The 23,820-nt window shown below is 35.4% G+C and overlaps 1 protein-coding gene across 6 annotated transcripts in view; it reads right to left on the minus strand.

The window, feature by feature from the left end:
- LOC123552490 (prickle planar cell polarity protein 3-A-like) overlaps nt 1-23,820 on the minus strand; it is a 159,415-nt gene that overhangs the window by 86,623 nt on the left and 48,972 nt on the right. Inside the window, exon 1 of one of the 6 annotated variants that reach the window (XM_053541999.1) lies at nt 23,699-23,782. The exons of the other annotated variants lie outside the window; for them this stretch is intronic. Coding sequence (XP_053397974.1) covers nt 23,699-23,767 — 69 coding nt within the window. The 5' untranslated portion in view covers nt 23,768-23,782. Of the gene's footprint in view, nt 1-23,698; nt 23,783-23,820 lie in introns of those variants that run through there. 6 annotated transcript variants of the gene reach the window in all.

A 23,820-nucleotide genomic window follows, 5' to 3' on the forward strand; every position in this document is an offset into this window, starting at 1 on the left:
CCTCTGTACATCATTTCATCATAGGTGAGCACCTTGGTAGATCCATCCACCAGCTATAAGCCAGCTGGATGACTTCCTCAAATGAAGAATTCAATGCCTCAAGCTTAGGCTCAGACCCACATCAGTAAAGGATTCTAATGCAGTGACCTAAACCACTCAACAACGGAGGTCCCTAATGAATTCCTTTGTCTTTTAAGTTTGTTCTCCATAAAACTATCCTGTACCAGCTCATACCTCTAAATTCTGGGCACAGTGGAAACCAGCAAAACTGAAACCCTGAATATCGGAGCTCCCTTCAAACCGGACAATTTTCTTTGTACCAAATTTCATTAGTAAGTAAGTAAGTAAGTAAGTAAGTAAAGACTTTATTTAATGAGGCTACACATTTGGTTTCCCAATCTTCCATGTGGGCCTCAGAATATATACATAATATACAGATGATAAAACATTCAACAATACAATGATACACAAGATTTACATAAATTATGAAAAACAAAACCAAAGAACAGTTACATAGTACAATTACATATACAGAAAAACATATGAATATTTTGTACATTACTACTATCATACAACTGAAAATATGCTACAACATACTTTGGTACACTGATTTAGGATACTGAGGAGAAATGCCATTTGACATAAGATGTTTGAAATGTCCTGAGTGTCTCACACTTACGGATATTTGCAGGTAGAACATTCCATATTTTTGGACCTGAGTAAGACAGAGATTTCCAAAAGAATTCCATTTTTGGTTTTGGAACAACTAGTTCTGAATTAACAACAGATCTTAGGTTTCGGTTGTGTCTTTGATTTGTACTTTGAAATTTTTCTTTCATGTAAGCTGGGAATGACTGTTCATTTATAGACTTGAACATGAGTACTGCTTTTCTGTATCTCACTCGTTCATCAAATTTCATCCAGTTTAATTAATTAAATAGAGCAGCAGATGGACTATCATAGCTTTTATCTAGAATGATTCTGGCAGCTCTTTTTTTAAATTTAATCAATTCTGTGTTCAGCTCATTGCTACAGTTTCCCCAAATTGTGCAACAATAGTCTAAATGTGGCAAAATGTAGGCATTAAAGAATAATTTCCGTGAGTGCAGATCAAGATATTGTTTGATTCTTAGGAGCAAGTATAACTGTGAGTTGCATTTCTTTAGTGTCTTTTCTACTTGGGCTGTCCATTTTAGATTTTTGTCTACATTAACACCTAGCAATTTTTCATTTTCAGAATATTCTATTTCCTGGTTTTTTAGCATTAGTTTTGGTAGTGATGAGTTGTGAGATTTTGTGTTTTTTGATGATATATACATTGCTTTAGTTTTTGTGGCATTTAAAATCATTGCATTTTGTGTGCACCATGTGGTAACATTGTCAAGGTCATTCTTCTTTTTCACAACAAAAAAAATCTCCCTGATTACAATCTCCAGAAACTCATATATATCTTTTTCACAACAAATAAAAATCTCCCCGATTATATATATATAGAAATATATATATATATATGTTTATCATTTGGGTTTGATGTTCATATGTTCTCTAAGAAAAGTATAATTTGTTCAACGTCATGTTATGAAAAAATAATTGAAGATGGATCAAACGCAACAGCCAACAAGTCTGTGATTTTTAGCATATCACTTACTGAAGAATGAAACAAAATGACAATATACATCTTTTTTTGAATATTTCTGCATATTTCTTTCTGGACTTACTACTGACAAAAAACCCTCTAAACCTAAAACCCCTCTGAACCAAACTTTTTCTTTGGTCTGTTTTGTTTGTTTGTTTTGGGTTTAACACTGTTTTTCAACAGTATTTCAGTCATGTAACGGCGGGCTGTTCACCTAACCAGTGTTCCTGGATTCTGTACCAGTACAAACCTGTTCTCCACAAGTAACTGCCAACTTCCCCACATGAATCAGACGTGGAAGACTAATGATTTCAGACACAATGTCGTTTATCAAATAGTCACGGAGAACATACGCCCTGCCCGAGGATCGAACTCACGACCCCGCGATCCATAGACCGACGCTCTACCTACTGAGCTAAGCGGGCAGGCTTCTTTGGTCTGTAGTGTGTTCCATATGGAAGGGTTCTTCTGTACTGGTAACAATTAAAATACTTTTGAAATCACTTCTCTAAAAAAAACATTTGTTTCTACGAACTTTTCTGCTGTAAACAACACAGAAATATGATTTTTTCATTTAGCAAATTATTTAATGATACAATGCTGGTAAAGAATGACAGCAGCAAATCATATTTATATGTTGAATTTTTTCTTCGAAAAGATTCTCATGCTGGTATTATAGCACATAAATCAGAAATGTTGCTGTGAAGAGAAACACATAATTATGCATTTTGTAATCAATTTACAAAACAAATAAAGTTAAGCAGCTCTAATCACACTTTCTATATTAGAAACAATAACAGCACATATTTTCACTGCTTTTGAGTTTTTTTACTGAATTAAACCAACATGTTCTTAATTATTCCATTACCTCATTTTTTCATGACTACTTAACTTTACCAGGATGATCTATTTCTGTTTATACTGCAACAATTTCAAATTTCACTGGCTTCATTATGTGAAACACATTAAAAAATATATATATAACAACAGAATCATGATAGACTTACACAATATGTCAATTTATGATACAATTAAGGTAATACCTAACTTCATCATGAACAATCAATGTAAGGTAATGCTACTGACAGTGTATGACATTACTGAAGTCATCATGTTACTGTCAACAAATGACATTACATCATTACTGGAGTCAATAAGTTATTGTCAATTTGGCAATACTTAAAAGTCATTATCTTACAGTTCGGTTTATGACATTGCTGAAACATCATGTTATTGTCTGTTTACAATGTTACTGAAGTCATTATGTTACTGTCAGTTTGTGACATTACTGCAAGTCAGTTTATGATATTACTGAAGTCATTATGTTACTGTCAGTTTGTGACATTACTGCAAGTCAGTTTATGATATTACTGAAGTCATTATGTTACTGTCAGTGTATGACATTACTGAAGGCATCGTGTTATTTTCAGTTTAAGACATTCTGAAGTAATCATGTGTATTGTCAAGTTATGACAATACAGAAGTCATGATGTTATACTCTTGAAGTCATCATGTTATTTTCAAATTGTGAAATAACTGTCAATCCAAACTGACAAAATGTGCTTCTATACAGCCAAATGACAGGATCAACTGTATCAAAGGGGAAAGGACAACTACAGAGCCAAGGAGATAATAGACAATGCATGGAAGCCAAACAACAAAATGCGTTTCTTACTACAGAGCCAAATGGATCAAACCTAATGCATAGAAGCCAAAGGGATCAAACCTGATAACATGAAGCCAAAAGGGATCAAACCTGATAACCTGAAGCTAAAAGGGATCAAACCCGATAACCTAAAGCCAAAAGGGGATCAAATCTGATAACCTGAAGCCAAAAGGGATCAAACCTGATACAATGGAGAAAAAGGGATCATACCTGATACACTGGTGTCAAAGGGATCGACCTGATACAATGGAGCCAAAGGGATCATACCTGATACACTGGAGCCAAAGGGATCAAACCAGATACAATGGAGCCAAAGGAATCATACCTGATACACTGGAGCTAAAGGGATCAACCTGATACAATGGAGCCAAAGGGATCATACCTGATACACTGGTGTCAAAAGGGATCAAACTTGATACATTGGAGCCGAAGGGATCATGCCTGATACATTGAAGCCAAAGGAATTAAACCTGATGCAATGGAGCCAATTTCAGCCAAAGGGATCAAACCAGATACAATGGAGCCAAAGGAATCATACCTGATACATTGGTGCTAAGGGGATCAAACCTGACACACTGGAGCCAAAGGGATCATACATGACACACTGGAGCCAAAGGGATCAAACCTGATATACTGGATCTAAAGCGATCAAACCTGATTCACTGAATCCAAAGGGGTCAAACCTGATGCACTGGAATCAAAGGGATCAAACCTGACACACTGGAGTCAAAGGGATCAAACCTGAAGTCAAGAGATCAAACCAGACAACAGTGGAGCTGAAGGGATAAAACCTGATGCACTGGAGCCAAAGGGGCCAAACCTGATGTGATGCACTGGAGCTGAAGGGGTCAAACCTGATGCACTGGAGCCAAAGGGGTCAAACCTGATGCACCAAAGCTGAAAGGATCAAACCCGATACACTGGTGCCAAAGGTGTCTAACTGTTGCACTGGAGTTAAAGCAATCAAACCTGATGCACTGGAGCCAAAGGGGTCAAACCTGATGCACCAAAGCTGAAAGGATCAAACCCGATACACTGGTGCCAAAGGTGTCTAACTGTTGCACTGGAGTTAAAGCAATCAAAACTGACATACTGGAGCCAAAGGGTGAAGTCAAAGATATCAAAACTGATACACTAGTGGCACCAAAGATATCAAAACTGATACACTAGTGATGTCAAAGATATCAAAACTGATGCACTAGGGTAGTCAAAGGTATCAAAACTGATACACTAGTGAAGTCAAAGATATCAAAACCGATACACAAGTGAAGTCAAAGGTATCAAAACTGATAGACTAATGAAGCCAAAGGTATCAAAACTGATACACTAGTGAAATAATTGGCATTATTCTTTATCATTCTCATATATGAACACTCATATTTTCTAAAAGATATATTTATCCCAGAAATAAAGCTTGACAGGGTTTCTTTAAATACAGGAAAATTGAAAAACATTTTTAAATGATACACTATGGCTCTTTAAAAGATTGTTACACAAAAAATACAGCTGAACATTCCAGAAAGCTTATAGTCTATGTTTTATGTGTCTTGGAATACTGTTTTTTTTTCATGCTATATATATGATGAAGGGATAAACAGACAATAATAAGTAACTGAAAATCTCCACTTTGAACCTCTTTCAAATGCAACAAGAAATTGTTGTATAAGCCAGACCCTGCTGGAAAAAATCATAGATCATCCAGTTTTTTGTTACAAAAATGATATTTTGAAACAAAAATTCAAAATAGTCAAAATCAATTTATAGCAGAGGCACGTGTGCTAAAGACTGACTTTAACATGAAGTTCAAGCAGAATAATTACTTTAAATACAATGTGTTTGCCTGATGTTATTGTCCGTAAGTATTGACCTGGCACTCATTAATCCTCGCCAATATTTTCGGATGTTTTCGTTAATTTATGCAATATTTGTATTCTGTTAATATCTACATTACTAAAGTAACAGATACCGTTAACCGATGACACGGTGGCGCAGTGGTAAGGTGTCTGACTTCCAAGCATGTTACCATGGGTTCGAAATCACATTAAATCATTTTTTTATGTAATATAATGTTATCGATGCAACCCATCTATACTGAGTATACAAACTTCTCATAATTTCTCAAGTATATGAACACTTCTGTCACTGAATTATAACAAGAGGACCATGATGGTCCTGAATCGCTCACCTGTTCCCACATGACCCAGTTTTGAGTATGACGTCGTTTTTTCTATTATTTGACATACTGATCTAGTTTTTGAGCTCATGTGACCCAGTTTTGAACTTGACCTAGATAATTCTGACCAATTTTCATGAAGATCCATTGAAAAATATGACCTCTAGAGAGGTCACAAGGTTTTTCTATTATTTGACCTATTGACCTAGTTTTCGAAGATACGTGACCCTGTTTTGAACTTGACCTAGATATCATCAAGGTGAACATTCTCACTAATTTTCATAAAGATCTCATGAAAAATATGGCCTCTAGAGAGGTCACAAGGTTTTTCTGTTTTTATTCCTACTGGCCTAGTTTTTGACCGCAAGTGACCCAGTTTTGAAAGTGACCTAGATATCATCAAGATGAACATTCAGACCAATTTTCATGAAGATCCATTGAAAAATATGGCCTCTAGAGAGGTCAAAATATTTTTCTAATTTTAGACCTACTGACCTAGCTTTTGACCGCAGTTGACCCAGTTTCGAACCTGACCCAGAAATCATCAAGATGAACATTCAGACAAACTTTCATACAGATCCCATGAAAAGTATGGCCTCCAGAGAGGTCACAAGGTTTTTTTATTATTTGACCTACTGACCTAGTTTTAGATGGCACGTGACCCAGTTTCAAAATTTAACTAGATATCATCAAGGTGAACATTCTGACCAATTTTCATGAAGATCCATTCAAGGGCATGGCCTCTAGAGAGGTCACCAGGTTTTTTTATTTTAAGACCTACTGACCTAGTTTTTGATCGCAGTTGACCCAGTTTCAAACTTGACCTATATATCATCAAGATAAACATTCAGACCAACTTTCATACAGATCAAATGAAAAATATGGCCTCTAGAGAGGTCACAAGGTTTTTTCATTATTTGACCTACTGACCTACTTTTAGATGGCATGTGACCCAGTTTCGAACTTGATCTAGATATCATCAAGATGAACATTCTGACCAACTTTTATGAAGATCCATTCATAAGTATGGCCTCTAGAGAGGTCACAAGGTTTTTCTATTTTTTGACCTACTGACCTAGTTTTTGACCGCATGTGAGCCAGTTTCGAACTTGACCTAGATATCATCAAGGTGAACATTCAGACCAACTTTCATACAGATCCCATGAAAAATATGGCCTTTAGAGAGGTCACAAGGTTTTTCTATTATTTGACCTACTGACCTAGTTTTTGAACGCACGTGACCCAGTTTCGAACTTGACCTAGATATCATCAAGGTGAACAATCTGACCAATTTTCATGAAGATCTTGTGAAATATATGGCCTCTAGAGAGGTCACAAGGTTTTTCTATTTTTAGACCTACTGACCTAGTTTTTGACTGCACGTGACCCAGTTTCAAACTTGACCTATATATCATCAAGATAAACATTCAGACCAACTTTCATACAGATCAAATGAAAAATATAGCCTCTAGAGAGGTCACAGGTTTTTTCATTTTTTTTTTGACCTACTGACCTACTTTTAGACGGCACGTGAACCAGTTTCGAACTTGATCTAGATATCATCAGATGAACATTCTGACCAACTTTTATGAAGATCCATTCATAAGTATGGCCTCTAGAGAGGTCACAAGGTTTTTCTATTTTTAGACCTACTGACCTAGTTTTTGACCGCATGTGACCCAGTTTCAAAATTGGCCTAGATATCATCAAGATGAACATTCAGACCAACTTTCATACAGATCCCATGAAAAATATGGCCTTTAGAGAGGTCACAAGGTTTTTCTATTATTTGACCTACTGACCTAGTTTTTGATAGCACGTGACCCAGTTTCGAACTTGACCTAGATATCATCAAGGTGAACATTCTGACCAATTTCATGAAGATCTTGTGAAATATATGGCTCTAGAGAGGGTCACAAGGTTTTTCTATTTTTATACTACTGACCTAGTTTTTGACCGCACGTGACCCAGTTTCGAACTTGATCCTAGATATCATCAAGGTGAACATTCTGACCAATTTTCATAAAGATCCCATGAAAATGTGACCTCTAGAGTGGTCACAAGCAAAAGTTACGGACTGTCGGACGGACGGACGCACGGACGACGGACGCTGCGCGATCACAAAAGCTCACCTTTTCACTTTGTGACAGGTGAGCTAAAAAGCCTTGCCTCAATTACAAAGTAAATGGCTACTCACCAGGTAGCAATTTCTCTCAAATTACGACAAAATCATTTTATATTATGGAGATCAATATACAGTTGAAACTCGAAATCTCAAACTCGCTTATCTCGAAATTTCGGCTATCTCGAAGACATCTCGGTAGCCAATTCAGAGAACATGTGCACAAAATATAATTTTAAGTTTCAATTACGGTCATCTCAAAGTAAAACGCTCGATCCCTTGGAATTCGAGATACCGAGTTTAGAATCAACTGTATATTTATCAAAATTACACTTTCCAAAGCTTCATGACTTTGAGAATAACTTGTTTTGACAAAAAAAAAAACTAAAATAGACTTCTTAACAGAATATAAACTTATAAAGTACATCTGTACCAAAACTTCCTTACCTCATGACAAGAAATCACAATTTCTGGGATAAAACCGCTCATAATTTCCTCCCTATTTTCATTAATGTTTTTTTCTTACTTTTGAAATCAGTTATAATCTTATAAACATTTGATAAATCACCGAAGTTCGGAAACTGATCAGTTTGTGTGGGCATATCTTAATTTGATAACTGACATTAGTTATGGACCGTAGTTTAATTATTTAAATTGTGTATTTAATGATTATAGACAAACTTTCTTCAAAATGAATCATAGAGATTTACAAAGTAAGCCCAGACTGACCATACCAAATTTATAGCATGGTGCTAAGTCACTTTGATCTATATTTTCTGTTTGTTTAAGAAATCTGTTAATACTTACCTCACACAAACTGAATTCACCTTTAAAACTGTGACAAATATTCACTGATTTCAGTAAAATTATGTTAAAACTCTTAACATGCTGGACACGACTGATTCTGCCTTTGCGACCAGTGTAGATCAATAATTATGATCTGCACCAGTATCTTGATTAATTAATACTGAAAGTTATTCCATTAAAATACCAAAAGTATGTTTATTAAATTAATACTGAAAGTATGTTTATTAAATCAATACTATAGATACTTGTGTATAATATGCAGCTTTTTTACCTCCAAGTCCACCCCCTAATCATGGGTGCAGATTTCAGCTACAAATCAAGTTTGTTTATGATTTTTGCCATTCTGGTAAAGGGAAACTACTCTCCACGCTAACTGTCTAGGTTAAAAACTATGATTGCTGTTACATTCCGTAATAATAATCAAAAATCGCTAGTACAGGGAGACAAATTCCAAACTCCGCCATGGAGGGAATTGATTACCAGGGTTGATTTTCCCCGGGGTGCGGTGGGGGAGGGGGGACGTATTATACGTGTGTGCGCATTAATTATACATGGGTATCTATGGTACTGAAAGTCTGTTTATTTAAGTTCTACTGGAAATGTTGCTGCAGTTCAGAAATCTGTCATATCCTATGATAAATTTTCTTAAACTAATTTCCATATCACATAACTGTATTTACATTTGTGTGAACTGCCAATTTATAGCTGATATCAATGTCTCCATTTGTCAGAAGATGCTTGCACTTTCCCAGAATCATAAATACTACATCTTTGTATCATAAATGAGAAATTCTGTAAGACTGACTACACTAAACAAAACAGCAAAGAGCTCAGATATATGGCACTCAGTAAAAGCCATCATATCACTTCCACACGTGATAGGATGGCAGTTAAACAGCATAATACTATGACAGCATGAAATGAGTTTTTATGGCATGATGATTGGTATGGTATATCATAGTAATTATGCAGTCAGAGCACCACAGCATTGTGGTAATGCTCTGCCAAGACAGCTCTATGCTGAAGACACAGCTAGTACCATAGCATGTTAATGTGACACAATCAGAAAGCAATATCACCGTGTCCAACGTGTACGTCGCATTTACGACGAGTACGCTACATACATGGTATATTGTACGTTCTATTAGGCCAGAGTTTTTTTATTTTTCGTTTTACGGGAGCGCCGGTCCTAAATATTGCAAAAGTGGAATAAAATTAAAATTCATTTTCCCGAGTTTTATTTTATTTTTTCCGCGGTCGGCTGTTTACAGCCCAAAGAAAATAAATTAGTGTATTCACCTGGACGTAATTTCACAGGAAGGGAGTTACGCGTGCAAATATCGTGTTTTGCCGCACATTTATCGGCATTAACAGGGTGTAAAATTCCACTCGCCTGCTCGCATTGGCGAGTTATTAGTTGAGTAGGACGAGTGGACCTCGCTGTGTACTCGGACGATCGGTGCGGAGTGGTTTTTTTACGTCCTTACTTTACCAAAATTCAGAAATTACATCTACAAAACATCAACAAACTTTGAGATGGTTCAGTCGCTACCCGGATTGACTGGAATTTACCGCGAATCGTTAAAGATATCAAAGATATCATGCCGGTAATTTTCCATTCCACAAAGCACGTGTGACCTTAGTATGTAACATCTAATTTACATCAACACGTACACAAAAAAACCGTGCGTAGTGCATTCATTATTTAATATTTTCGCTTCAAGTTTTCAACACCCCTTGAGAAATAATACTTTTTGATTTTATAATGATTTTAATAAGATATCGACAGAAATGTAGGCAAAATTCTATAAAAACGGTCGAATTTTCATATAATCATTTGTAAAAATTCAAACAGCGCGATCTTAGTTACTTATTTCTTTCTAAAAGTAAATAAATGATGAATACTATGGGCTTTAATTCAGACTTTTGATCAGAAAGTACAAAAAACAGAATTAAAAAAATCTTAATAATGAAAAAAGCGGCTGCGATTACATACATGGAGTAAGACGACTTTTGGCAAACAGATTTCTGTTAGTGCGGCAGAATAGGTTACGTGGACCTCGTGAACGTTAAGTAGAAATGCGATTTTAAAATAAAGCAATGTGATGTCACTGCGGGTTTTAATAAGTTTTAAATGAATCTTTGTACATGTATGTTTTGACCAACAATTTAAAGTTTTCTTGTCAAACTATAATGTAATTCCTCGAGGGCAGATAGGTCACAGAGGTTAGGATATCCACTATAGTAACTATCGTTTGAGACATTTACTATATACGGGATATAGCACATTCGCTTTTGATAACAAATTAAAGAAGAATTTTTTATTGATTTCTATTTCTCAGCAATTTTAAGAACCGATGTGGTACGATCTGACAGTGATACATGCACATTGTGCGAAACATGACGTTAATGCCATGACAATCTCGAGCAAAAATACGCTTTGATCTCGCTTCAGATGTCAAGATACTGACACACTTCTTTTATCTCTTAGAAGGGGTGTAGTAATTGATCATGAAAAAAGGTCAAATTACTTAGTTTATCACTGAATAATTACCGATAATCTTTAACGTTTTTTCTCTCTCTTTCTACACGGGTGGATGGATGATGATTGTGTCCAAAAATTTTTTAGACACTTTTCAAAATATATATTTTTCGGGAAAATAATACTATTGTACATAATACTCATTTCATAAAGTGACAATATTAAAAGTATTAAATTGTCTAAGATTATCTTACTCCATTTTGTTTTCAATAGATTCAACTTACAAGTTTGCCATGAAAGGTATTACAATATCAAAGGTGCTTTGACATTAATTTTATTAAAACATTAATTAGTTGTTTGCAGAACAAATAAATGTTTGTAACAGCAGATTTTTTTTTTCATTTTTATTTCAATGGTGACCCCTCACACTTTACACAGGCTTGGGACTGTCTGGCATTAAGCAGCTGGTAGTGTTGGCAAAATCTAAGACAGATGGTCCATTTCTTTTGTAACTTCAATAGAATTCATAAGTGTATAAAGAATAATAAAGAATACTTTTTATTGGAGACAATATTTTGACAAAAGTGATGCAACTTCAGTACTTGAACTTAGTGTAGTATAAAAAAGGTGCAAATTACAGATGCATACTTCAGTACTTGAACTAAGTGTATTATAAAAAGGTGCAAATGAGTTAAATGAGGTAAATTTTCAGATTACTTTTTGCTAGATTATCTTTCGTTTTTCATCACTGAAAAAAAATCTTGCCCTCTGCACTGTGACTGTTATTCAAGTTATTAAATACTTTATTTTGTGATAAAATCAGTTAAATTATGAGCTGGCATAAACTGTAAAGTTAGCTCGTTAAAGATGATATTGGTGAAAGATACATAAGTAAATATTATGTATAAAAAGCAGAGGTTACACAGCAGAAGATGCAAGCAAACCAAACCACCAAAACTACTACACTACTAAGCCACTTTATCCAGACATGTTTTGTCTCTATTGCTGTCACTGAAATTTACTGTGGCTGTTGTAACAGATAAAATAATTTTTGTCTTCCACTTAAATTAAGTAAAACAAGCTTTCTGAATTTTAAAAGACTTGCCAGTGTGAGTTACAGTGCCTGAAGCAGTTTATTCACAAGTATGCATGAAACTTTTATTCAATGTCATCCTGTATAAATGGCTTTTATAGTCTTAAAACATAACAATACATCACAATATTAAATACTGGACACAAACACAAGTAAACAAAACTTGAAACGAAAGTTCATCAAAATAAAAAAAATCTTAAAAAATTCTATTTTATTTTTATTTTTTTCCGAGATGCTGACTTTCAAGCTTTTTATTTTTATTTTTATTCCCTCCCCCCCCTGCTCATTTTTCAAAAATCTCCCGTAAAACGAAAGATAAAAAAACTCTGGCCTTACCAGCATTTCCTGTTGATTTTGTCAACATCCTATATGGTGAGGTAAGAAAAACTACTCATTTTCATCGAAGTTCAACGTGTTCAAAGAAGCGATATATTCAGTACGAGCTGCAGATCATTCAAGCTTCCCATGGTAATGTGATTTTGGTCAGTAATTCTCTAGTTTCTTCAAACATTCGAGTAAACTGACGTGTGAAGTCGGTTTCGAACTCGGACGTTCACTTTCAGGTTCATTTTCTGTCTCTTAAAATCATTCTGTTGATTTTTCATCTGTTTAACGCGAGAATAATATAACAAGTTACAAATAAAAATATATATCATGGCGTAAATTCATGTTTTAGGGGAGCTTTATGCCAAAATTAGCGATGTACGACCCATAAAACAGCACATCTACAGAAGTACGCCACATAAAAAGGCCGTTATATGTATAGCAACTGATTACGTATGTCTTCACTCGCATCTATTCTTTCATTTTATTTACACTTTTTAACAATTATAAACGGTTTTGGAATTACATAATGTAATAACAGTAATATTAATTATTCGAAAGATAAAATAAACATGCTTGTTTTGTATAAACAGTCCGGTATAGAATTGCCCGTTAAAGTTTTTACTTCGGAATCATGAATACTCCATATATTTTCATAAATTAATCTTCGGTGTCGGAACCTAAAATGAATTAAAAACTGAAAACGTATTTCACAAGTAACATAATGTCGTATTTTCAGGTAGAGTGCGGACAAAACAAATACTGCTAGTGTGAAAATGGCCTGTAATTTCACAACCTGCCCCGCGTCTGGGGTAGGCTGTGACAGTATGCGGGGTACACTGTGCGGGGTACACCCTTACCTTACAGTATGGTATAGCATTATAAAAGTACATGGCATAAATTTTAACCTTTTCGTATTTCTGAGTTCACACGACTCAAAATGCTGACTTTCATAATATATCTTATGTCGATATATCTACATGATAACGAACTGTCAGAACATAAATGTGTAATACGTCAAAAATTACTTATAGCGGTCAAAATCGGTATTTCAATCACAGTTTCGTTGCCCTTTTCTTTACAATGCTTGTGCTCTCCAAGAAGAGTATTTGAAAAAATTGCGCGTTTAAAGTATTTGCAAATGACGTCTAAGCTCTTCAATAAATATAATAAGTCATGTATGACACAACCAACCCGTGGCATATTCAACAGCGTTCTCCCCTACTTATCTGATCAAACTAATAATCATCATTTCTTGTTCATTTCCTGAATGAAAAACACTTGTTTCCAAGATAACCGTAGAAGAAATTGTCGATTTTTCTTTTGAAGTATCTAAGAAGAAAGAAAGACAGATTTCCTGTCGTAATTGATTCCAGAAAGTAAAAATGAGCCACGCTATGAGAAAACCAACATAGTGGCTTTCAGCATGGATCCAGACCAGCTTGCATATACGCGCAGTCTGGTCAGGATCCATGCTGTTCACTTTCAAAGCCTACTGCAATTAGAGAAACCATAAGGGAATAGCATGGATCCTGACCAGAATGCGCGCATGCGCAGGCTGTCCATATCCATGCTTGTCGCAAAGCCACTATGTTGGTTTTCTGATGTTGCGGCTCAAATCTAAAATTGAAAACAATTAAAATTTGTAAAATATGTTACATGCACGTGAAATAATATAAGAATTAAATCAATGCCGATAACATTGCGTAATACTGAATTAAAATAAAATGGTCTACGGTAATTTGGGACCCGTGGTATCGAGCATAGACACAACTACGCCATCGTATAATGTGTTTTCTGCATATGTAACTATTTTCAGGATACGATTCTTTCGTACGCTAACGTAAACGCCCGAAAATATTGGCGAAGATTAATGAGTGCCAGGTAAATGCTTATGGACAACTGACTGAAAATTATTATACATGATATCTAATTGTGAATGTAGCTCTATAAACACAGTAATTTCATATATTTAGTCAAGTTTATTTGATAACCTTCGACATTAAAATTTATATTTTAAAGAGACCTTTTGCTAGGAATTTATCACTGTACGCAGTTGTGGGGTTTAGGTATCATCCCGGAAGTTCCTTACAATAATGACAGTAACTGTTGCATTTTAGATAAAGATAACGGCCTTTTTATGTGGTGTACTTCTGTAGACGCGCTGTTTTATAGGGCATACATCGCTAATTTTGGCATAAAGCTCCCTTTAAACATGAATTTACGCCATGATATATATTTCAAATTGTAGCTTGTGATACTATTCTCGCGTTAAAGCGATGAAAAGTCAACAGAATGTTTTTAAGAGACAGAAAATAAACCTGAAAGTTCAAAACATTCCCAAGTCGTTTAATCGAATGTTGAAGAAACTAGAAAAATTACGACAAAAAAACAATTACCTGAGGAGTTGAAAGATCTGCAGCTGAGAATTATTTTCTTTGAACACTGAATTTTAATGAAAAAAAGAAGTTTTTCTTCCTCACTTTATGGAATGTTGACAAAATAAAAGGAAATCCCCGGTAATGGAGGTAAAATTACCAGTATGCAGCGTACCCCCCGTAAATGCGGTTAGGGTTGGGACCCGGTGAATTCTATTAACATTTTTTCATTAAAAAGCATCTCAATTTATTAAAATATTTGATGGAGGCAAAATTTAGAAAGAAGTAATTGATCCCCTGTTGAAAGCAAATGAACTGAAACCCAAAAAACAAAGAATGCTATTATCATGAACAAAATTGATGAGGCCTTTATTTGAAAACCAATTAAAAACAAATTGTGCATTATTAGAAACCAAAATGAATTAAACCCATTAATTTTCCCAAAAAACAATTGATGTATTAACAGTAAAGAAACAAAATCATGCCATTAATTAGAAACCAAAAGTAAAGGGAAAAGACCCCTAATTAAAAACAAAATGAAATTGATGCCATTAAGAAAAATAAAAAATGACAGACTGAAAAGGGAAAACTTTTACCCCAAAGGTTTAACCCAAAAATTAGTGGATCAGAAATTTAAAAAATTTAATGTGTTAATGATCAATTAGGGGTTTTGCGCAAAGCTATAAAAATTCCTGGCGATGTTTACATTTGATAGTGCCAAAAATGTTCTAAAAAAGAACCAAACTCCATCCCTTTATGCATTACTGGCAGTCATACATTTTTGTTTTGATGCGGGTTGTAACGTTTGGAAACAACGGTCAAGGGGTTAGGCCCAACAAAATTTTTGGCTTTTAATCAATTTAACAATTGCAATGCGGGACCGATTCAGTCTGCCTTAGCGCCAGTGAGTATGATAGCCTGCACACCCTGCAATTGATCAAGATCTGTACTGTTTCCCATTCAGTCAGTATCTTTTTGGTAAGCACCCTTTTAAAACAGTAATGGTATGTAAAAATTTTGGAAATGGACAATTCTTTATAGAAATTTAGCAGGGAAAGGTTTAAGAAATTTTATATTTCCTGCACACTCCACTACCGGGGACGCTTCTAAGTTGAACAAGGGTATAATTGGCAAGACTTAAAACCGAGTTATTTTTTAATTGTTCACTTTTTAAAAATTTGTTACGGCAATGAAAACTTAAAACAAACAAAAATGGGCCATAATTTAAATATTTTTAACGGATTTCTTAACTTGGTATGTGTATGTTTGTAGAAATTTGCATGCATTACTTGAATGAATTTTAAAAGTGAAAAGAGTAAAATTTGCTTTTAAATTTAAAACCAAGAGTTATCTAACTTGGCTATTTGGTTTGATGACTACGAGTTTGTGTGGTTTCAGTCCAAAAAGCAAAGTTATTGGATACGATTAGCAAAATTTTTTTTCGGAAGGGCTCTTTTTTTGTTACTATGCCATGTGATTTCGTTGCAATCAAACTACTTTGATAACCATTACGATAATTTATAAAAAGGGAAAGATTTATGTTACACTCTGCCTGTTGGTGAGAGTGTCAATTTCTTTCACTCTGTTGATTGTGCTAGCTGAGGAAATTTTGAAAAAAGGTTTACCCTAAACGAGGTTTTCCGTTTTAAAGCTAACTTTGGCCAGTTATTTAGCAGAATATTGATTTCTCAAAATGTAAGTAATTTTAATAAACCTGTAAAATACCAAATATATAGTTTAAAGAAAGAGCTAAATCGTTGATATCACATGAAAAAGGGTGTGATGAGTTTTTATGTAGAGAAGTGCTTTTTAAAAGATTTTCCTTCCTACAATTGTGTCTTTTAAAAAAAAGGGTTTTCTTGCTTTTGTGACTTTTCAGATTGAAATTTTAAAAAATGATTTTCTTGTTTGCTTTGATATAATTATTTGTTAAAAATTTTTTAAAATGATTTTTATATGAATTTTTTTTTTTAGTTGGTATGCAAATATTGAATCGTTGAAATTGTTTTATTATTATAGTATTTTAATGACTAAATTCATTACACTGAAATGAAGGTGGCTGCATACAGTTTTCTATGTGATATGACTACGGTAAAAACTTTGCTTATGAAACAAAAATATTGAACCTTCACTTTTTTATAGGGTGACATCATTGCCCAAAGATTATGAATAGCGAATTGCTATTTGTTAAAGGGGTCAGTTGGCCTTTTTAAAAAATAAATAAAATAATAATAAAAAAGCCCTTTAATTGTTTTTTCTCGTATTGTAATCAAATTGATTTGTAGCATCTTTATTGGCCCGCGCGAACTTTGTTCAGCTGGGACATTTGGGCCCCTTTTTTTGGGGCGTACGCAAACTAGAAATCCTTTATCGCGTCTATGACGTGGTGGATCTTTGAATACTGGTTTGGTCTGGAGCTCTTTATAGGTCTTTCCCTTTTTATTATTAGGAACTTTGGCCCTTTGGGGCCATGAAAAAGTAGATATCCCTTTTTTTTCATTAACACTAAAATGAAAGGGATTTTTATAAAACTCGATGTGTAAAAAATTAAGGTTTCTGCTATTTTGTTACAAATGGGGATGGGAAAAACCAAATTTTGCAAAAAATTTAAAAAACTTTTTAATGACCTCTTTCATGCCCCGCTTCATGATCTTCATCAAATATGCTGTAATTATTCGTTAAGGAAAAACGAAAAAAATTGCAAACCCCAGAAACCTTTGAAAAAAAATTAAAAAAAGAACCATTTAAATTTTTTAAAAATGCGGTGTTTAGTTTTGCAATTTGAAAATTTTAGTGAAGATGAAAGTTTGATGAAAATTATAAAAACTTTCCATTACAATTCGGACCATCATTTTTAAGATTTTCTTGTTTTTAAATAAGATGTGATCAAAAACTCACAAGTGACTAAACAGCTTATTTTTTTCAGTCAATAATTTTGAACATTTAAGGGCCTAACTTGACGCAAAGTAGGGATTTTTTCAAATAAAATAATCTTCAGACTTTGTTTTTGGGCAGTTTATAAAATTTCTTGTATTTTTTTGTTTTAAGCCCTGAATATGGCCCTTTTAAAATGTAAAAACTGTAAAGTATGACAGTTTGGCTAAATCAAGAGCCCTAACTTGGTGTCACTGCAGCAAACTTGACCTAGATAAATATTTTATACAAATTTTAAGAAGATTGATACAAATGGTGTATCCCATATCTTAATGGTAAAACTCAGCTGTTGACAGAGGGAAAGCCAACATACAAGCAGTTTCTGTTTAGATGAGCTAAAAACTGGAATGTGAATGAACTATAATGTATAAAACAAAACTGGAAAGCAAATAAATTTTATAACTTTTTTATAGACAGGATGCTGATTTAAAATTTGTCTAAGGAGCTAAATAAACATGAAACAAACTTGTTAAATTTTTATTTATCTGGAAACCCTTTAAATCTCCAGAAAAATCTTGCCTGATTTTTCCTGGGATTGTAAAAAACTTAGAGATATATTTTAAAATGGAGGAAAAGGAAAAAAAGTGTTCTCTAAGAAAACTGAGAATATTTGATGGGGGGAGATCAGCCCTGGATAAATATTGATAGGAGTTTTGCCAGAAATCTAAGATATCAGAAGAGATCTAAATGTTGTTTAACATTCTCAGCAAACAGTGTAAAAGCATGGGTTCAAGTTCTGATATGTGACCTCTATTACAATTTTCAACTGCTTCCTATTTACAAAAAAAGGTGCCCCCTTTTTACAGGGTTTTATACATGAAAGCAGTTATAGTGATGGGCTAGAAAGGGATGAGACAGTGTGTTAAGGGAAAAATTTGGGTATAATCAACAGATAATTGTTTGTTTTTTTTTGTTTTTCTTTTGCTATTCAGCATTTCAGAAGAGAAGGGGCACAATACAAACTTTGCATAGGTTCAGGAGTTATCTTCCCTGAATAAAAACAAGTGAATGAAGTATTGCCAAGCAATACAAAGTCCCCTACTGGAGGCCTAATTTTCTCTCTGCAGTATAACACAAGGCGTCTGAAAGACAGTAAAAACCCCGCCATGCTAGGATAGGAAAGGGGGAAACCTTTGACCTTTGCTTTGCCCTTGACCCGAAATGCATGGTGACCATGAATTCTGCAAATGTCTGATGGGTGATTTTTTTGACCCCCGTTTCAGAAAATCCTTCAAGGGGTTTAGGAGTACGAGTAAACCTTTTACCTTGAGTTTTGACCTTGACCTTGGTTGACTGGCTGACTCATGGTTTTTGATGAGGTGTCATTTTACAAGTTTTATGAAAATCCTTCAAGGGGTTTACGAGAACAGAGTGAACACAAAAAGGAAGGCTCAAAGCTTTGACCCTAAGTTGTGACCCCTTGGCCCTTTAGTGGATGGTGGGTCATAAGTTCTTCACATGTTTTGAGAGGTGATCATTGACCCCAAATTTATAAATTCCTTTAAGGGGTTTGGAGATATAGACAGACACAAAAATGGAAGGCTAAAACCTTTGACCCTTTCTGTGACCTTGAGCGGCAGGCTGATCATGAGTTCTGCCATGACTTGTGAGGTGATCATTTGACCCCAAGTTTCATGATCATCCCTTTAAGGGGGTTTTGGAGATTTAAAAAGGGGGACAAAAATGGGAAAGGGTCAAACCTTACCTTTAAAATTTTCAAGGGGTTTTTGGAGATTGAAGACACAAAATGGAAGGGTAAAACCTTTGGGCCTTCAGCTGGACTTGACCCTTTGGGTGGCACAAATCATTGCCTATAAAAAATTCCCTTCAAGGGGTTTAGGAGATATAGAAGGAAAAAAAATGGAAGGGAAAAACCCTTTTTCCTTCAGCTGGACCCTTTACCTGAGCTGGATGCTGATCAGGGTTCTGAAATCATCTGTGGGTGATATTTGACCCAAGTTTTTTTAAAAATTTCCCTTCAGGGGTTTTGGAGATATAGAGCGGACAGAAAAAATGGGGGGTTTTTTGATTATCCCTTCAAGGGGGGTTTTGGAGATACGGCAGACAAAAAAAGGAAGGGTCAAACCTTTGACCTTGTTTTTTACCCTTGACCTTTAACCAAAATGGCTGATCTTGGGGTTTTGCACATCGTTTTTGATGAGGTGATCTTTGCCCAGTTTTTGATCATCTTCAAGGGGTTTTGGGATATAGAGGGACACAAAATGGGGGCTCAAAATTTCACCCTAGTTGGACCTTTACCCTTTAGCTGGCATGGCTGACTCATGGGTTCTGCAAAAACATCTTGTGAGGTGTCATTTGCCCAAGTTTTTTAAATTCCTTCAAGGGTTTAGGAATATAGAGCGGACACGAAATGGAAAGGGTCAAACCTTTGACTTTGGGTTTTGCCCTTTACCCGGGCCCAAAAAGGCTGATCAAGGTTCTGCACATTGTCTTGATGAGGTGATCATTTGACTTAAGTTTCATGAAAATCCTTCAAGGGGTTAAGAGATATAGAGTGGACACGAAAGTGTTACGGACAGACGGAAGGACAGAAGGATGGACGGAAGGATGGGCGGATGGAAGGACGGACGGAGACCATTCCTATAACCCCCCACCATTTGTGGTGGTGGATTAATAATGAACTGAACTGATATCTGTCAATGATGTATAAACAATATTGTACTATATATACAATATAATATAACAAAGCACTTGGATTAAAATTTGCATATGTAAAAACGTACAGTTGTTTTCATTTGAAATTTTTTGGCTGATTATAAAAAAGTTATCATAAAAGTTATTTATAGTAACAACAAAGTGAAATAAATCCTAAAAAAAAAAAAAAAAAAATCTATATAATGTAAATCCACAAGAAATTCTTTACCAGGTAGAGATAGGTCAAAATACACCTAAGCATTGGATGTAACATGCATGTTGTACCATAGAAAAGTGGGTGGTCTCAATTTTTCCCTACAGCCGGTAATAAAAAAGTTACAATAATCTTTTTATAGTAACAACAAAGGAAAGTAATTCTAAAACAAGAGGGCCATGAAGGCCCTGTATCGCTCACCTGACCTACAGACCTAAAGATCATTAAGATTAACATTCTGACCAAGTTTCATTAAGATATGGTCATAAATTTGGCCTCTAAAGTGTTAACTAGCTATTCCTTTGATTTGACCTGGTGACCTAGTTTTTGACCCAACATGACCCAGATTCGAACTTGACCTAAAGATCATCAAATTTGACATTCTGACTAAGTTTCATGAATATACAGTCATAAATGTGGCCTCTAGAGTGTTATCAAGGTTTTCCTTTGATATGACCTAATGACCTAGTTTTTGACCCCAACTGACCCAGATTTAAACTTGACCTAAAGATCATCAAGATCAACATTGTGACAAAGTTTCATTAAGATATGGTCATAAATGTGGCCTCTAAAGTGTTAACTAGCTTTTCCTTTGATTTGACCTGGTGACCTAGTTTTTGACCCGACATGAGTCAGATTCAAACTTGCCCTAAAGATCATCAAGTTTAACATTCTAAGTTTCATGAAGATACAGTCATAAATATGGCCTCTACAGTGTTAACAAGCTTTTCCTTTGATCTGACCTAGTGACCTAGTTTTTGATCCCACCTGACCCAGATTTGAACTTGATCTTAAGATCATCAAGATTAACATTCTGACCAAGTTTCATTATGATATGGTCATAAATGTGGCCTCTACAGTGTAAACTAGCTTTTCCTTTGATTTGACCTGGTGACCTAGTTTTTGATCCTACATGACCCAGATTCAAACTGGACATTAAGATCATCAAGATTAACATTCTGGTCAAGTTTCATCAAGATTGGGCCAAAAATGTGACCTCTAGAGTGTTAACAAGTTTTTCCTTTGATTTGACCTGATGACCTAGTTTTTGATCCCAGATGACCCAATATCGACCTCGTCCAAGATTTTATTGAGGGTAACATTCTGACCAAGTTTCATTAAGATTGGGCCAAAAATGTGACCTCTACAGTGTTAACAAGCTTTTCCTTTGATTTGACCTGATGACCTAGTTTTTGACCCCAGATGACCCAATATCGAACTCTTCCAAGATTTTATTGAGGGTAACATTCTGATCAAGTTTCATTAAGACTGGGCCAAAAATGTGACCTTTAGAGTGTTAACAAGCTTTTCCTTTGATTTGACCTGATGACCTAGTTTTTGATCCCAGATGACCCAATATCGAACTCGTCTAAGATTTTATTGAGGGTAACATTCTGACCAAGTTTCATTAAGATTGGGACAAAATTGTGACCTCTAGAGTGTTAACAGTCAAATTGTTGACGACGGACGGACGACGGACGACGACGGATGACGGGCGATCACTAAAGCTCACCTTTGAGCACTTCGTGCACAGGTGAGCTAAAAAGGGTGCCTCATGGTAGTGAACATTTGTGCCAAGTTACATCAAAATCCCTCCATGCATGAAGAAGAAATGCTCCAGACAAAGTCATTCTTAAATTTGACCTCTGACCTCTAAGTATGACCTTGACCTTAGACCTTGGGACCTGGTTCTTGCGCTTGACAATTCATCACATAATGGTGAACATTTGTGCCAAATCCCTCTATGCATAAAGAAGAAATGCTACGGACAAAATCATTCTTGAATCTGACCTTTGACCTCTAAGTATGACCTTGACCTTAAACCTAGGGCCCGGGCTTTGCGCACATGTTTTCTCATCCAGGGGAATATTTGTGCCAACTGATATTTAAATCCTGTTTTGCATGACAAAGTTATAGACAGGACAGAAAAAAATCCTATTGAACTTTGATCTCAAAGTGTGACCTTGACCTTTAAGCTAGGGTTCTGGGTGTTGCGCATGACACATCGTCTTATCATGCAGAACACTTATGCCAAGTAATATTGTAATCCCTTGATGGATGAGAGAGTTCTGGACTGGACAAAAAAAAAAAACCTATTTACCTTTGATCTCCAATTGTGACCTTGACCTTTGAGCTAGGGGTCCAGGTTTTGCACATGACAAGTTGTCTCATCATGGGGAACATTTGTGCCAAGTAATATCAAAATACCTTCATGGATGGCAGAGTTATGGACTGGACAGGAAAAAAGCCCTATTGACCTTTGACTTCCAATTGTGACCTTGACCTTGAGCAAGGGGTCCGGGATTTGCGCATGACACATCATCTCATCTTGGGCAACATCTGTGCCAAGTGATACTGAAATCCCTTAATGAATGACAGAGTTATGGACCAGACACAAAACAGACCCTGTTCATGCCATGTTAGCATTTGACTGCTAAGTGTGACTTTGACCTTTGAGCTAGGGGTCTGAAGTTGTGCATGACATATTGTCTTATTATGAGGTACAATTGTGCCAAGTAATATTAAAATCTCTTCATGGATGGGAGAGTTATGGACCGGACAGGAAAAAAACCTGTTGACCTTTGACCTCCAATTTTGACCTTGACCTTTGAGGTAGTGGTCCAGGTTTTGCATATGACATGTTGTCTCATCATGGGGAACATTTGTGCCAAGTAATATTAAAATCCCTTCATGGATGACAGAGTTATGGACCGGACACGAAATTGCGGACGGACGGAATGACAGAATGACGGAATGACGGAAAAGCGCATTCCTATAGTCCCCGAAACTGGTTTTCAACCAGTAGGGGACTAATAAAGTCTATATGCAGATTAGTTTAAGAATGGCGCTGCCTTGAACCAGAAACCTCTTGATAGGTAGTCTTTTTCACTAACATGTATAACAGGTTATAACTTTTCCAGTAGCACAAAAAAGGCAGAATAAGTCAGTAACATTGATGATTCCTGCAGCTGCCACAAACTTTTCTGCTACAATAAGAAATCCAGGGCCCAGTTGATAGAACTGAAACAAAGAACATTTTTCCTTACAGTGGTTTTCTGCATCACCAACATCAAGATTCCTTGACTAAAAAAATAACTTAAATATAAACACACCTATTCTTTAAAAAACAGATAATTGCAAAGTGGGGAACTTTACCAAAATTGTAAACCTCAGAATCTCTAAATGAGAAAGCAATTAATATATAGTGCTTTACCTCCTCTAGTGTGACTTTCGGCCTATATATCTGCCGAGACACAAATTCCAATGTCCTCCCGTCCCACATGATCCGATATTTTCAGGCAAACAAAAGAACCAGCATCAAATCACAAATTAAAA

Source organism: Mercenaria mercenaria, chromosome 4, assembly GCF_021730395.1.
Source record: "Mercenaria mercenaria strain notata chromosome 4, MADL_Memer_1, whole genome shotgun sequence".
Lineage (NCBI taxonomy): Eukaryota > Metazoa > Mollusca > Bivalvia > Venerida > Veneridae > Mercenaria > Mercenaria mercenaria.